The 17,802-nt window shown below is 33.4% G+C and overlaps 1 protein-coding gene across 1 annotated transcript in view; it reads left to right on the top strand.

Annotated features, from left to right (window-relative positions):
• LOC150089963 (uncharacterized) overlaps positions 1-17,802 on the top strand; it is a 153,132-nt gene that overhangs the window by 29,218 nt on the left and 106,112 nt on the right. The window contains exons 7-12 of the mRNA XM_090390147.1: positions 3,072-3,121; positions 4,615-4,773; positions 5,197-5,319; positions 9,640-9,714; positions 13,262-13,372; positions 16,933-17,117. Coding sequence (XP_090246273.1) covers positions 3,072-3,121; positions 4,615-4,773; positions 5,197-5,319; positions 9,640-9,714; positions 13,262-13,372; positions 16,933-17,117 — 703 coding nt within the window. The remainder of the gene's footprint in view (positions 1-3,071; positions 3,122-4,614; positions 4,774-5,196; positions 5,320-9,639; positions 9,715-13,261; positions 13,373-16,932; positions 17,118-17,802) is intronic.

The raw sequence follows: 17,802 nt of genomic DNA, 5'->3' as shown, positions 1-17,802 counted from the left end.
GACTTTTACAACTGCTTAGGTCACTCCTGTTCATTAAATCTCATAATGCTAGAAGCATAATAAATAAATTAAACTTCTGTTTATTCTTAACAAGGCCAAGACCATAAAAGATGCTGGGCTATACATTTTTCATGGCAGTAATATGGACTCAGATCTGCAGTCTCTGTACTCATGGCTGCAAACCTAACCATAGGACTATAGCCAACCAATTTGGCTGTGCTTCAAAATGAAAGTTTTTTTTTTGCTCTCTTGAACTAATGTTATTAGTGGAAGCCATCAGGGGCACCTCCGTAGCCAGGTGGGTAGGAGCAGCAGTGCATAGCACATGCTTCTTGATTAGACCGGGGTTCAAGCCCGTGTCCACCAAATATGGAGGATACGGAAAGGTCAGAGAATGACCACCGCATATCCCCGGAGCAATATGACCTTAGTTGCTAATGCTCCTAAAAACCAAAATAACAATAATAACGAAGCCATCAGGTTTCAGTGCTGTATTGATAAAGACATATTAGGTTTAATGTCAAAGTTTGTCCATCGTAAACTTTGACATTAAACCTGATATGTCTTCATCAATAAGGTTAATGACAGAAATCAAGGTCGTGGGTTCAATTCCCACCTCGGGCTTGGATCAAAGTACTGCAAAAACCTTGGGAGGTGCATTATGGCCACAGCTACCAAAGCGCCAACTACCACCAAAAAAAAAAAAAAAAAAAACAGAAATCAAGGTGATTCTGCAACAAGACCTAGAAAAATTAGCCAGCTGAGTTGAGACATGGCAATTGAGGTTTAACATTGAAAAATGCAAGGTACTGAGTCTTCATATGGGTAGTAGTAATAATTCCAGAATAACATACCAACTGGGAGATACCATACTGAAGATAATGGAGAATGAAAAAGCAGCTTGCGGGATTTCTGTCAATATACAGAAACTTATTATTATTATTATTATCATTAGCCATATGGTGCAAGGAAGCCTGAGGCTTTTTCTGCACCAGCCAAAAAAAAAAAAAAAAAAAAAATTCAAATTTACCCTAAGAGAGAGAGAGAGAGAAAGAAGTAGAAGGAAATTACCAAGGAAGAGAAGAATGATAATATCCAGCTCAGGACCCTGAGTGTGCCAAGCTCATACTCACCAGATGTGTGAGCCCCTGGGGTTAATTTTGCCAGCAAGAAGGAGGCGATTGTCCATTTTATAAGACAAAAGAGTAAATTTATGAAGAAAGACTTCAATTCTGCAAATTGCAGCATCCAGAAACTATGTACCTAGGAGAAGACCTGATTGAAGTGTTTAAGGTCTTAAATGGATTGAGTTAATTGAATGCTGATGGAATCCTAACTCTTGCTCAGATGACATACGTAATGAAATATAAATATAAATTTAAAAAGAATGGTTGCAGGAAGAGACATCTAAAAATTTGCTTTCAGCTGGAAAGTGATTGGCTGTAGTAACAAACTTCCATCTGGTATTGTGGAAGTGGGTAGTTTGAATGAATTTAAGGAAAAATTACCAACTTATTAGAGGAGGGTGGGTAGTGGGTATTTTTTTGGCCAATGCTATATAAGCTTGCTTCTTTGCATGACATGCCACTACTAATAATACCTCATAAGGAAGTTGGGCTTCTGCTACTAATCAGAGTGAATCTGCTGGAGTTTTTATGGCAATAAATTTCCAAGTGATTTCAGTATAAGTGTGTAATATTGAATGATTACTGATATGATAAGCTTCAGCATTATGAGTAATGCCAAGACTGATCTGATCATTAGTAAATTCTTTAATTTTAATTAATTAAGAATACAATGTTTTTATTCATATTCTTCTAATGGATTTATTTGGAATTAATATTCTAAATATTAATGATAAATATAATTTTATGGTTCAGAAAATTTTCAAAACTAACTTTTGATTTTCAATGGGATAATCGCCTCCTTATCCCTGCTGGCAAAATTCCTATATTAAACCCATTGAGCTGCCCTTGAAGCCTGTCTGCACTGCTCAAAGAACTTCATGCCTGACTGCACAATTATCCCCAGTTTTTTTTTTTTATTATTCTCCACTACCTTCAGTGTGGTGCCACCTAACTGGTAGATTATTTTGAAATTACTACCACCCATATATAATACTTTGCATTTGTCAATGTTAAACCTCAATTGCTGCTTCCCAGCCCATCTGCCTTATTTTTCTAGATCTTGTTGTAGTGGCATTCCTGATTCCTGTCATTAACCACCCTGCTAACCTTCGTATTATCTGCAGTCTTAGACATTTAGCCTGATATGCCTTAATCAGTATCATTAATAAATATGTAAAACAACAATGGACCTACCAATGAACCCTGGGAAACTCTTAATAACATTAGTCCAAGGAGAGCAGTGTCCACTGATAATCACTTTGTCTTCTTCCACTCAACCATCCTTTTATCCACAGCATTTTCTCTCTTCTATTAGAGGAACTTGCCTCTAATGCCACACTGCTCCAATTTGTACAGCAGTCTTTTATGTGGTAACAGTATCAAAAAGGTTCCAGAAAGCTAAGTATATAATAACAAATTTATTTTTGCCATCCAATTCCTTGGTTACTGCATCATAGTAGCTAATCAGATTAGTCAGACAAGTTTGCCCCTTAACAAATCCATGCCGCGACTGCAGTATAACTGCAGCTTTAATAACTTTAATTTCTTAAATTATTTTTTAAAGCTTAAATGCTGTGTAGTAGACACCCAAAAAGGATTACCACATGTGGTGATCCTCTCTGAGTGTCTACTATACAGCATTTAACCTTTAAAACCTTGATTTTGTCCTAAAAAAGTGTAGACTTGTAAAGATGCATTATATTATTTGGCATTAAATACCACATGTTTGATATCCACATGTTAGGAATAAATGAAGAGTCTAACAAATAAATAAAAAGGCCATAAGAACATAAAAAGCAAAATCAGTTGTGATTAATTGTTTTAAGGAAATAATATTCATACCAGAATGATTAACCCTTTTCGTGAATTGCTTAAATTGATGATAAAAGTATGTCCTTTGTTATTCAAACTTTGATTTCATCCAATGATTTTTCTCTCTTCTAGTGGGTCTACCTTCTAATTTCACAGAAGAATACCTGGAATTTAGAGATAGGGTAATGAGTTTACTTAACATTAAAGTTTACATATATCTGTTTGCTTGATAAACAGAGTTAGGGACTTGATTTCCCTATTAAGTATTTGACTTCCACTATTAAATATTGAAATTAAGTGTATGACTTCACTATTAAGTATTCTAAGTAAATTAAATGAAATGAAAAAAGTAAATTAAAGTAAATTATCTAGAAAACATCTGTTCAGCATTTAAATCAACATTTTATTTTATAAATGAATAACTCATATCGTCTTTCTTACACCACTTTTCTTACTTATAAAAGAACCTATTTTTTATTCTTATTATTCAACTTATCCTTGCTCTTCCAAATATATTCAGCAGCATATGTAACCAGGATTTCTAGCTATTTTACTCAAAAAGTTTTGAGAAAAATTGCCAGACATATATTTTTTGTGGAGGTCATCTTTATCAAAAAATTAAAAAAAAAAAAAAAAACGTTCCATTAACCAAAAAACTTGAATGCTTTATTGATTTTCATGATTAACTTTCACTAAAAAAGTTTGCATTATGATTTTGTTGATTGCTTGACTTATACAAACTATATTTGTTTTTTCTTTATAATCTTTTGTTTTTGTTTAATAATTATAATCTTGTTTATACATTTTTAATAATTTGTTGTTTATAATTTTGAATTTCAGAAATAGTTAAATATACTAGGACACAAAACATAGAAGAAATAAAATTCATTAATTAATTTTATAATATTTTACATCACTGCCAAAATGTTTAAATATATTTTTTTGCCTTCTGCACCATTTTTACTGCAACTATACTTTTGTCTGGCCTTCCCTTTTGCATGTTTGCAATACTTTTCTTAGAATATTAAACTAAAATTTGCTACATTTTTATGTTTTAATGTCTTCTTGTATATAACAAAAAATATAATGTGATATTCAGAAGGTAAAACGATCAGTAGGGATATTTATGGAGAAACTTAATATCAAAATTAGGGAGCAACTTAATAATCAAAATTTATGGATCAGTGATTATTTTTTATATTTTTAAAAATTTAAGTGAATTTTTTTAGAGTAAAATTTCAAATAGAACCTTCTGCTTTTGAGTTCATAATCACACTCATAATTGTACAAAATAAATTCTATGAATTACTTAAACTGTGCAATGAATTTAATTACTTAAACTGTGCAACTTAAAATGAATTTAATGTCATAATTGAATAAATCATGAAAAAACCAGAAAATTCTTAAAATTATAAAAGGAAGGGAAATGTACTGTAAAGTGATTGATCCCTTTCCTTTGTACAGGTGTGTCAGTTTTAGACCATTCTTTGTTGTAATCTATTATTTGTTTTACTATTGTATGTATTATTTCCTGCAACATGTCATTTAATATGAGATATAACACACACATTAAATTATAATTTAAATAAGGTTTGCATATTAAGTCTGGTTTTAAAATTGTCCTTGCTCTATTATTTTATATTCTAATATTTTTAACTGTTAATTTTTATTTCAGTTTAATGAGTTCATCAGGAAATTTGGAGATGGAGATTTTGTACAACTGAAGGCAATGACAGAACAGCTACAACTTGACTTGGCAACCCTTACTGAACGTGTAGATGACCTCTTCAGAGATTTTGGTGATATAATGGAGAGACTTGCAAAACTAGATGATGTTAGTAAATATTTTAATTAATTTTTTGACTTCTCAGTCAGTCTTTTAAACTATTTGTTATTCAGAGATATTAAAAAGGAAGCATTTTATTATTATAGCATTATTGAAAGAAACACATAGTAAAAGATGAATATATTATTATTCATCCATTGATTGTTGTATATAATTTATAAAAATTAAAATTATGTTCATATAAAATTATTTTAGTTCTACAAGAAAATATTTTAAAAATAGCTCAGTGATACATTCCATTACAGAAAAATAATATGAATCCTACCAATTTTGCCCAAAATTTCTGCAATAAATATATATTTTTTTATTATAAACATTTTTACAATAAATGGTTATTGCTATGTTGGCAATTTATGGACAATATGTTGATTTTTATTTATTATTATTATTATTTTTTTTTATGTATTACAGACTATCTTGCAAGTTCAAGAAATACAAGCTAAACTCAAACTTGCCCAGGATGAATTAGATGAATTAAGCAAAACTACAGCAGGACTACTCACAGATTTTGCAACTGCCCAGAAACTGATGGAGGTAATGCATGTGTTTGGAAATGTGTTTTTTGTTTAACATCTATTTATTACAACTCATACATAAAATTTTGCATCATGAGCTATTGAGGAAATCTGCTGACATTCACTGATTATTAACATTAGCATTAGTAGAGGCATATGATGCAAGAAAGCAAGCTTATGCAGCATTAGCCAAAAAAAAACCCCTCCCATTTCATTCCTCTGTTTATTCCAAATGCCTGTCCAGCTCAGCCTTAAATTTATTTAGGCTATCAACTTCCACAACAAAAGATCGAAGTCTGTTCCACCAATCAACCACCCTCTGGCTAGAGGCAAATTTCCACACATCTATTTTACGACTGTCTTTTCTCAGTTTGAATCTGAGAAAAGTTTGAATTGTCAGGTTTGTAATCTGAGCAAGAGGAAGAATCCCATCAGCATTGAGCCTGCTCAATCCATTCAAGGCCTTATACTCCTCAATCAGATCACCTCACAGGTGCCTACTCTCAAGGCACTGCAATTTACAGAACTTAAGCCTTTCTTGGTAAAAGCATCCCTTTGTTCCCCTCACCAATCTTGTTGCCCTTCTTTGTACTCATTCTAACAACTCTACATCCTTCCTAAAAGGCACCTCCGTAGCCAGGTGGGCAGGAGCAGCAGTCCATAGCACACACTTCTTGATTAGACCGGGGTTTGAGCCCATGAGCCACCAAATATGGAGGATGCAGAAAGGTCAGGGAATGACCACCGCATATCACCAGAGCAATATGGCCTTAGTTGCTAATGCTCCTTAAAAAAAAACAAACAAACAAAAAACCTTCCTAAAATGAGGCCTCCAGACCTGTACACATTTTTAAAGTCTGGAAAAATATATAAAAGTATGCTTTATTCTGCTGTTCAGTGTCAGACTGGATAGCTGAGTGAGGTGATCTGGCCCCTATTCTATATAACATTTTACATGATGCTGAATGCCCATGCCTTTAAATGTGACTCTATTCTAATTAACTCTTTTCACTTTTCCTTATTATCCAAACAATGTGTATATGCTGTACAAGAGCCTGAACTATACTTGATTTATGTTTTGTGGCATGGGCCATATTAAAATCTGTGAACTGCAAAGAGCACATTGGTATCTGATACACTGCTGTGCTAACACTATAGCCTATTCTCCTTACTAACCCATAGAAGAAAGGAAGACAATTACAATTATCTGTTTCCAACTTCATTGTAAAGCTTATATCAGATAATAAACTATTTCCAAAATTCAATAATTGTACCAACTGCACCTATCAATTAGTTAAAAAATATCATCCACAAAACATTTCCAAATACAAGTAGGATAGGGGATTAAATAATATACACGATTCCAATTCCTTCATTATATTGGCAACATTTATCACATGAGAAAGTTTTTTAAGTCATGAGATTCAGTTGCTAGTTGTGAGCAAGATTAATGATTGATTGATAATTAGTGATAGAGAAAGTTTTTTGGTCATCCCCTGATTCTTAGCATCAGGCTGACGTGACATTTCCTGAACATCAAACAACTTTCACAGTATATTGCTGTATTTGACAATATTAATTTATGAACGTTCATCATTATATGCATTTGTGAGGATTATCCTTTTCTTTCATACGTTTTTATAGCCAGCCAAATTTAAACTTCCTAGTTAATGCATTGATCTTAATGTAAACAGCAGAATAAACATTGCCTTCATAGCTAGTTTCTCTGGTATTGCACTATTTTTAAACAAATGATATTTCCAAAACATTAATCTCCATTTATTTAAAAGAGACCACCTAATATCTGATGAGGGACCAATAAGTCCTCAAGCTGTTTTGGCAGTATTTTATCTTTTAAATAAATGACAAATTAATCTTTTGGCAATACCATTTGTTAAAGTGAGATATCAGGACAACATGTTGCAAAGGTAAAATTTGTTTTGCTGTGACTGATAAGCCATTGCATTAACTAGGCAGTATAAACCCTGCTGGCCACAAAAACACATGAAAGGACAAGACAGTCCTCACAGCTTCCTATAATTTCAGTAAGGCCAAATAGCATTAGCTGTTTTGTAATTTTGAAGCTCTAACTGTTATATGTTTTAAAATATGTTTAATGTTGTATAATTAATTTTTATTCACTCAAAATGTCCAAAAATAAAATTTACACTTTGTTGAGATGTTTCCATTTAAACAATGAGTCACCTGCTAACATAGCATGACATGAGTTAGTTATAGCACAACTGAAAGCTTAAAACACCTGTACAGAAGATGAATTACAGTATTGAAAAAGTCCATTCTCAAAAAAAAAAAACTATTCAAAGAAAATTTGTGATTCATGAATAAGAGAATTTGCAAATAGCAAGTCACAAATATGGAGGCTGGGAGGAAGGGTATACACACAGGGTTTATCTCACTTATTTTTAAGTTTAGACTACTAGACTGAAAATTTTGAATTTGATGTTGAAATTTGACTAAGCATTACTCTAGATTTTACAATTTTTTAATTACAATTTTGCATAAGTAACTTTTTTTTTCCAATGGGGAAGCTGTTTTCTGTCCTTTGTTTAGTCTAACATCAGCAATTTACTTCTGAAATGAGGAGAAACCATTTTATTGGGAAGAAGGGAAACAAAATATAATAATACAATGGTTGTAGCATGCAGAGGCACAACACAAATGGCCAAATAAATGTGCTGAAGAGTGAACATCACATACAATTGTTGTTTATTTTGCTTTCAGTTTCAAGTAAAATTGGTTTACATTTGTTTTAGAAGTACAGTGGTGACATTTTTAGACTAAACTGAAGACAGAACAATTTTCTCATGAGAAAAAAACAGTTGATTAGTCAAAATTTTAATTTAGAAATTATAAAATCAAAATGGTAATACTTATTTAAATTTTAACATCAAATTCAATAATTTAGCTCAAATATGACAGAAAAAGGTCCAGACAACAAATAGCCTAAACCTAAAAATAAGCAAGGTAGACCCAGTGCCTGTTAATTGAAACACATTGTAGAGTACAGTACAATTTCTTAGTATATATTATACAGGGTGTTTCTTTTAGGTATTTAATGTAAATGTACATAAGCATACAATACAATGCAATACTGCACCTTTTTTTTTTTTTTCGGTAAAATCTGTATTGCTATTGTGATATTTTCTTGTTAATTTAAAAAGATTGTTTCCTGATATTTTTTATTAAGCAATGTAGTAAATCATTAATAAAACCAGAAAATTCTAAAAAAAAATTTTAAACAAAGAAAAAAAAGGTAAATACAGTAACATTGGAGCCAACTAACCCATTGCCATATTTTGGAATGAAAGTTTATTGACCTCTTCTATTGTTGCATAATATGTTTTATTATGCAACAATAGAAGTTGCATAATAAAACATATTATGCTTTACAGAAAAAGACAAAGCTACACAGAAAACAACAAAGTATAGAACAGTTATTCAACTGTTTTATACTTTGTCGTTTGCTGTTCTACACATATTCTACAATATATATATAAATAAAGCTTAATTTAGTATTAAATAACCAGTGCATCAATGATATTATAAAAATTCTGAAAAAAAAAAAAATTTGGCATGCATCCTCCCATATTTGTTACTATATATGTATGGGAAAATCACTTTATCCCAATTTATGAACTTTCAATATATAAAGCAGATCTGAGAAACACACGATGTTTGTAAATCAGGATTACTGTTTACATTTTAGCGATTAAAAATTACATTGAAATGGGATAGAAGATCAAGTGAAGTCTTTATTTTTTCCAGATATTAGATGGAACTTGTGTTTAGTCACTTATCCAGTTGTAGTACATTTCCAGACTGGATGACTGCTTTATATACACCAACATGTTAGAGATGCTAGAAGAAGAATCACTATTCTTGATCTGTCTAATAAGGACTCATTAGACATGAAGAATCTCAAAATAAAGAAACACTAGCAGGCAGTGATAATAGCTTATTCATGTGGAATTAATTAGGATTACAGGACTTTTATCCATTTTTTATTGAACAAGTAACTGGCAGAACACATATCATCTTAGTGTGTGAGATTTTTGGTGGATTTTTGTTTAATTGTCATAGTTACATAGAAATACGCAGATTCCATTTCCAAACTGGTATATTTATATTTTTAAAATATATGAATTTAATATTATTTTATATAATTTTTATATTTAACAAAATTTTTTATAAGGGAAAAATATATATACTGTAAATAACAAAAATAAGTAAAAAAAAAAACTGATATTTTTTGCCAAGTTTTAAAATTCATTCCTAATCTAACTTTTACCATTAAAATTATTCAAATTTATCATTTCAGGAGATGCAAAATATGCTAAATGATCTGAAATATAATAAAGCAGACAAAGAAGAGATGGACTACTTACTTAGCCTGGTGAAGTATTATTTATTAAGTGTGCCTTAATATATTAAATTAGTATTAGTTTTAGTAGAGGCAAATGATGCAAGGAAGCATCATTTGCTTTTTTAGCTTATACAGCTTCAGTAAATACAAAAAACCCTCTCCCATTATCTGTCCCTCTCTCTTAACAGTTTCTCTAATCCTTCCTTAAGTTTATTCAAAATGCCCACTTCCACAATATCAGATGGAAGTTTGTTCCAACAAAAAGTTACTATAGCTAAAAGCAAATTTTCACACGCCTATCCCTTTCAATTTAAATTTATGTCCCCCTTATGTGTGTTGTGTGAAAGAGTAATTACTCAGGTGCCACAAGAATTTAGTTTCCTCAATCCATTTAAAGCCTTAAACACTTCAATTCACGTATCCTTACAGATGCCTATGCTGCAATTTTCAGAACTCAAATCTTTTGTCGTAAGACCACCCTTTTGCTCCTCCTGACTAATCTTGTTGTTCTTCTCTGCATTCATATTAAAACAGATTACATCCTTCTTAAAATGGGGGTTCCAGACCTGTATTCAGTACTCAAGTTCTACTTAACCATTGCCTTGTATAATAGGATAATCACCTCCACGTCACCGTTGGAAAAATTCCTGTATATCATTGAAAGAATCCCCATGAGCTTTCTAGCAGCCTATCTGCACTGCTCAGAGAACTTCATGTTGTTGAACTGTATAATTATTTAGGTCTCTTTTGTTCTCCACTTGCTTTGAATGTGGTATAACCCAAATGTTATGTTTTTCTGGAACTGCTGCTACCCATACGTACCTTGCATTTATCAATGCAAAGTAATGTATAGATGTATTTGTTTAATCTGTTTTAGTTTAAAACAGATTTTCTTTCCGAAAGTTGGCTGCAACTGAACAGATGAAAACAACAACAACATGCAGGCAGCTGGACAAAGAAATAATAATTGTTGGATTTACTGGAAATAAATATACTGAAACAGTAGTTACAGTAAGTAGATTTGTTTCAGTATACCTATTCCTGATGCACAAAGACTTTTTGCTGATAAGGCTAAAACATAAAATTCACAAAATTGCATCCACTGGGAGTTGAGTTATTACATGAGGACAGAAAATTACTGGATTTCTATCAGTCTGATTTTAATGAAGTTTGGAGTGACTACAAATCTTTCTAGAAGGTCCAAATATAAAATTTTGTGAAAATCCATCCACTGGGAATCTAATTATTACCTGAGAATGGAAAAAAGAGAAATAATAATTGCTGCATTTATATTATTCTGATGAAATTTTAATGAAATTTGGAATAGCTTGACAAATCTTGTTAAAGGCCCAAATATAAAATTTCATTAAAATCTGTTCCACTGAGAGTAGACATGATACATGTGGATGGATGGATATGAAGAAGACAATAAGCGCATTCTGTATACCTTCCAACCCAATTGGGCTGCTCTCTCCCACTGACACACTCCAAGGAAGGCCCAGTCCATGTGACCACCAGGCTGGCAGCCACCTGGAGTTGGCTTGCCCTACATGGGTTCTAGGGTCATCCCCCTCTTTCACGCTCCTTTTATTACATGCAGCTTTCAAAGCTCAGCCGCTGTACATGCGAGAGAGAGACCAAATGCCTGCAGCTGACTTGGTCACTTTTCCCTCTAATAACTAAGCTAATCAAGTTGTTACATCCACTCCCCTTAACCTAGACCGATCATTACCATCTAAGCTGCACCGTTTGAAATATAGTATGGGATAAAGATCTCGGTTATCCTCATACTATCCCTATTAGACTTAGGAAAGCAATAAAGATGTAGGAAGGTGATAGTAGGAGAGGTAGAGGAAGGAAATGCCATAGAAGGAAGAAAGGGACAGTTACTCCTTCACCTCACACTACTCAAAAGCTCATAAATTCCTCGAGTAGGCAACGCTTCCCCAGTAGAGAAGATTGTTGTTACCTATTCTCGGAAACTCAGTGGCCATCAGACCCCCCAGATGGCACCATTTCGAAGCTTGTTGGCTTCTCTTTGGTGGGTGGGCAGGTACCGTTTCAAAGCTTGTTGGCTCCTCTTCTTTGGGTGGGCAGGTACTCTGGTGTTGAAATGATGACAAAGTATAACTCCACAATATGAGAGATGCCTGATGGTGCGGAGTAATTTAGACTGAAGAATAGTATAGGGCTAAAGCCTCAGGTTACGTAGCGAGTTAACTGACATACAAGTTAGTGCAATTTCATCATTTCTGTACGTAGCCAACTACTTAAGTAGTTATGAATTGCCATCATTAAATATATCTCATATTGTGAATACCTTGACAACGAGTTACCCTGATATTGCACTACCTCAAATAAGTAACTCTTCACCACAGGAGAAGACTATTGTTGTCATCATTGCAACACCAGGGTACTTGCCCACCCACTGATGAGGAGCCAATAAGCTCTGAAACGATGCCGTATGGGTGATGGTATCCTCTGAGAATAAGTAACAATAGTCTTCTCCTATAGTGAAGTGTTACTTATTTGAGGTAGTGCAATATCAGGGCAACTTGTTGTGAAGGTACTCACAATATGAGATATACTTAATGATGCCAATTTATAATTACTTTAAGTAGTTGGCTATGTACAGAAATGATGCAATTGCATTAACTTGTACGTCAGTTAACTTCCTACATAACGTGAGGCTTTAACCCTATACTATTGTGCAAAAAAATAAAATCATATCTTCTAGAATAATCTTGTATTTTGATTAATCCAGAATAGTTTCATATCTCTCAGCTCTTTCTCTCTACTACTATTCATTATTATTAATTATTCTTTTGTTCCCAGTATCATATTCACAGATAGTATTGTGGTTTTGCCACTTGTCACTCATTTAGAGGGGAGGGTTTGGAATTGAGTTCCATCAGAGACTAAACAAATTCTTAAAGACTTCTTTAATCAGAGCTGTAATTAGCTGATCTCAGCCAGAGAGAGTGTTTTTTCCCTGTGAGCGTTCTGGGTTTTTTAGCCTGCACAAAAGGCAAACTGTACTGTAGGCACACTCATGTCAACAATAAAGATCATATGTAGGTCCATATGAATTCGGCACACTAGAACGAAACCGGTCAATTTTTTCATAAAATGGAATCCCATAATCTCCCAATATTCCAGTGGGGAATAGAGCTCATTTCATTGGAGGGGAGGATAGGACCTCACTTTATAGGACATATGACACAGTAATGTTACATATCTTATAAAGTGCAGTTTGGTTTCAGGATAGTATTGCAATTAGTGTGTGTGTGTGTGTGTGCATGTCCTTTTCTTTGCTGTATGAAAGTATACTCATATTCATCCTGGCAGTTGAGACAAACAGTGTAAACAGTGTTTGGAACAAAATTCACTAATTTTTATACTATCAATGAAGTTAATTTATGGGGTAATGCATATATATGTTTACAAAATTAATGTTATGCAATCAGAGATGGCAAGATTAGGACTTTTCAATAAAAAATGCAGAATAAATATTTTGGTTATGTTTGCTAACTAATGTTTGCTTTTAATTTTTTATTTCTATTTTGGATATAATTAGAAAGCTGACATTGTGCAAATGGATCTGAAACTTGCCAAAACAGATTTTGAAAGATATGTGGATGAAACAACAGATGCTATTCAAGACATACTTACAAAATTGGCTCTTAATGTAAGTTTATATATTTTGTTTTTTATGATAGTCATTGTAAAATCAAAGTAATGCCTCTTAATTTTTATTTTATGCGATTTGCAAGATACATAACTGAGAATTAGGCCATATATAGTCACAACCTTTATAAAAATAGTTAGCATCTTTCTAAATAGTTTCTTCCAGTACTGAATAAGCATGTATTCCAACTCTGTAAAAACCTCTCTCTCTCATTGTTGCTGTTCATCCACAGTCACACAGCATTCTTTAGTGTGGATGATCACCTCTGCATTATGTATGAAATCCTTCAAAGGACCAAAAAGATGTATCGGCCTGACAGTGATAGGCTACACTATATATAGGGAAGGTAAGGTATCATGTTCATTCAAATGTTGTAATGACCCCAGTAGTACACGTGCTATTATTTAGGAAGCCTGGTAGTGCTGTATTGAATTTCCCTCTGGCCTTGGAGAGCTTGCATCAGCTCAACAGAGCTAGGTCTACACTATATATAGTGAAGGTGAGATATCATGGTTCATTCAAATTTTGTGGTGACATTAGTACACACACTTTTGGGAAGCCTGGTTGTGAATTTCTCTGGCCTTGGAGAGCTTGTATGGTGCAATTCCAGCAATAGTCTCTGGGACTCTAGTTCTTGCCCCATGTGATAAGCCTTATCTTCTGTGGCATAATGATTCAAGAGATTAAGTGACTATTTTATGAGCCTCTTTGTGTGAATATGGAGCATAGATCTGCTCCATCATTACTTCTGTGAATGAAGTAATGATGCAGAAAATGTTATCTGGAATCAATGCAGTAAAAGGACAATCACTTCATGATTTTGTTATATGGGTCATTCTCCTTCCCTTGTCTCTACTTTGTTAATGCACTTTTCAAAGAGTACTCTCATTCACAGTTCTGTTGCTGTACTTCTGAAATTGTTCATGTATAGAAATTGGACTCTTCTCTCACTTTTGACAATTAAGATTTTTATCATTGCTCATTCTTTTAATTGCTTGTCAAGTCCTGTCACTTCTTAATCTCTAGCTGTCTTGGATCAAATGTAATTGTGCAAAACATGCTGAGAATCTAAGTGTTACACTGATATAACTATCCCTCACATATAATATAGCAGTGACCTAAGGAGAAAAACAAAGGAGTCGTTACTTTCTGATTCTCTTTTAATTATATTAAGATAAAACGGGTTTATATATAGCGAGAGGGAGACACACATACAATTATCAAACCGAAGGATTAGCAAATATACTTAACAGTGCAGAGATCCACCTTTAGCATCAGCGACAGTGGTAATTCTGTGTGCCATGACTCCAACTAGGTGTGCAAAGGTGTCCCTGGTGACATTTTTTTCATTTCTGTTAACAAATAACCTTTAGATCTATTAGATTTCTTCATTGCTGAGGTTTGTCTTGGATTCATCTTTCCAGCAGATCCCACAGATTCTCAGTGGGATTCATGTTCAAAAATTGTGTGGGCTGTGATGGATGCTGTGCATACTGTACTTGAAAACTTTGCATCTTTATGAATGGGCATTGTCAACTTAGAAAAGTCCATCATCATCCAAGTAAATATCATCACCATGGGATGAATTTTGGTCTGCAAGAATATTCAGATATGCACTCCAGGTGGCAGGGCTTACCAAAATAACAAGAGGACCCATGCCATCCATGAATACAGTTCCCACACAAGAACACTGCCATCAGCTGCCTGAAAAAACAACAGAATACATTTGGGATCTATTACTTTATATGGCTGCCTTCACACCCTCATGGCCGACCGGGCTAGCTGGGTGGGTAAAGTGCCTGCCTAGCAACCCAAAGGTCGCGGGTTCGAATCCCGCCTTGGGCTTGGATCAAAGTACTGCAAAAGCCTTGGGAGGTGCATTATGGCCACAGAAGCCGATGCGCCAACAACTACCAAATAAAAAAATAAATAAAAAAATCACACCCTCATGCATCTGTCAGTGCTAAAAAATGGGAACTGTGATTTGTCTGACCATATTATGTGCTTTCAACACTCCACCAACCGTTGCTGCTATTCCTGATGATACTGGAAATGGACTTGTCTATTTTACTCATAAATGAAAGCCTTGTGAGTTGCCATATGGCTGCATAGACCATTGTCCTGAGGTTCTGTGTGCTGTGTTGACTGAAATGGATTCCTTGCATCTGATGTTGAAGGTTTTGGTGATTTTCAATGTTGCCTTCTTGTTTTTGCATACATAATGGACTAGACACCTCTGGTCTTGGATATTTTCTTCTGGTCAGAATTATTCTTCTCATTGCTGGGTCCTCCCTTCCCACAGTAACTACTGAATGAAGATTCTAGACACTGTTGGCTTTGATACATGGTTGAATTTTGCTTTTGCATTAGCATTTGTATGATTCAGTGGATTGGCTGTCTAATGTAGCTTACCTTTCCCTTAATACACATTTAATGGGTCCACTAAGGCACTACAGATCTTTTTATACGTCTCTCATACTATATGATCAGCATGTCGTGGGCTATTTCATTTGCCTATAGTGGAAGTGTTCAGATATATAAATAAATATATACGACTTTATATATATATTAAAACAGGGGATTATTTAATAAAATGGTCAGGCAACATGTGTGTGTATATATATATACAAATGGAGACTCAATTTAGTCAGTGTAAATGGGACTGAAGAGTACATTTGTTTATGGAAAGGCTGATTAATTCCATGTAACATCAGCTTGAGGAAACAATAAATGCAAATGCACAAAGTACATAGGTTTGCTTCTCCATCAGATATGGGCAGAATTCAAGAACAAGTATACAGACACATTTTGTTAACTGACTTTTGTACAAAATACTTATTGGTCAAATATTCTATTAATCAGTTTGTTTAACATCTGATTTTATTCATTGTTACACTTAATTGTCAAATAATTTTCCAGTGAATGATGCAATATACATATGGAATGGTTAACAAACTTAATGCATATTTCAGTAGAGGTTATGTGGCATGGCCATGTTGTTAAATTGAAGCATTTCACTTTGTTATAAATGACACTGAGTTATAAATTACAAATTTTTATAGCCATATGCTTCAGCTAACTTTTGTAATCAAATCACAAGCAAACTGCATTACATTAGGTTACATTAGTTTAAGTTAGACTGCATTAAATAGAGCAAACTTAACAACACACAAATTAACAATATACAAACAAAAACAAAACATTTCTGCAAATTTTCCTAACCTGAGCAAAGAAGAATATTTATTTATTTTCAGTTAGTTTTGGTTATTTTAAGTAGAAATTTAATGTAACGTAGAAATAAAAATTATACCTTTGATTAAAAAAAAAAAAAAAACATTTTGGTGAATTTGCCTAACATAAATAAAAATGATAGAATTGACCAAGAATACACAGGAAATGCTTCTGAGAATAAGCAAATTAGTCAGTAAAGTCACACTTCAAACTGATTGATTGATTGATAGGTTCATTTGGAAAATGAGTATATTTTGCAAAAGCTGGTCACTAACACCTTCTCATACTCTTGTTTTTCATTTATAATATTTTTTTCATGTCCCACCTAGGAACAAGCATGGAAGAAGGCAGTAAGGGAGTTAATAGCTGAATTGGAGACTAAACTAGGTCGCCTTGAATATCAGACTCTACAGATTCCAATAAAGAATCGCATCCGCGCCCTTATGATCAGTTTGAAAAAACTCAAGGAAGTAGTTAATAAGAGCCTTTATCCTGAAGCTTCTTTAATTACAAAGTAAGTTAGTTAATTTTTATGAGAGCATACCATAAAACCATTGTAGTGATATGCCATAACTGAAAAAAGAATTAGTACATTTTAGAAACTCAAAATGTGTATAAGTAAAGCAAATATGGTAAACTCTTGATTATTTGGGCTAATGAAGGGAAAGCACAAATAATAGGAGGGCATAGATAATCTAAAACAAATTTTATTTTTAATTCACATATCTCTAATAAAACATAAATATTAAAATGAAAAAATTTTAGTTTTAATAAAACATACATAACAGTGCAACAGTACATTTAAGTCACTAAGGGGATTTAGGCAAATCCTCTTAGTGACTTAAAAATCCTAGATGCTGACAGAGAAATTGTTGAAGCTCAAAACTTTTTCTGTCAGCATCTAGGATTGATAGAATCCATCCAATTATATTAAAAGGAGCAGCATAAAGGTAAGAAAACCTTCAGCCATAATGATGAAAACATCCTTGGGTTTAGGGGAGGTCCCAACAGATTGGAAATGTGCAATTGTTACTCTTCATTTAAAAGGCCTCTGGAGTCGGGAACTCTGTAATTCATCTGTAATGCTGGCGCACTATGGCCATAGTTGCCGATGCGCCCAATAAATTCCGAAACAAACAAACAAACAAACAAACATCTGTAATGCTACTAAATAACACTGACTCAAAGCTGTAAAACGT

The sequence above is a fragment of the Mastigoproctus giganteus genome, chromosome 2, assembly GCF_048544385.1.
Source record: "Mastigoproctus giganteus isolate SK-2022 chromosome 2, ASM4854438v1, whole genome shotgun sequence".
Classification (NCBI taxonomy): domain Eukaryota; kingdom Metazoa; phylum Arthropoda; class Arachnida; order Uropygi; family Thelyphonidae; genus Mastigoproctus; species Mastigoproctus giganteus.
The sequence above is the reverse complement of the archived record's forward strand: the minus strand, read 5'-3'. Positions and strand labels throughout refer to the sequence as shown.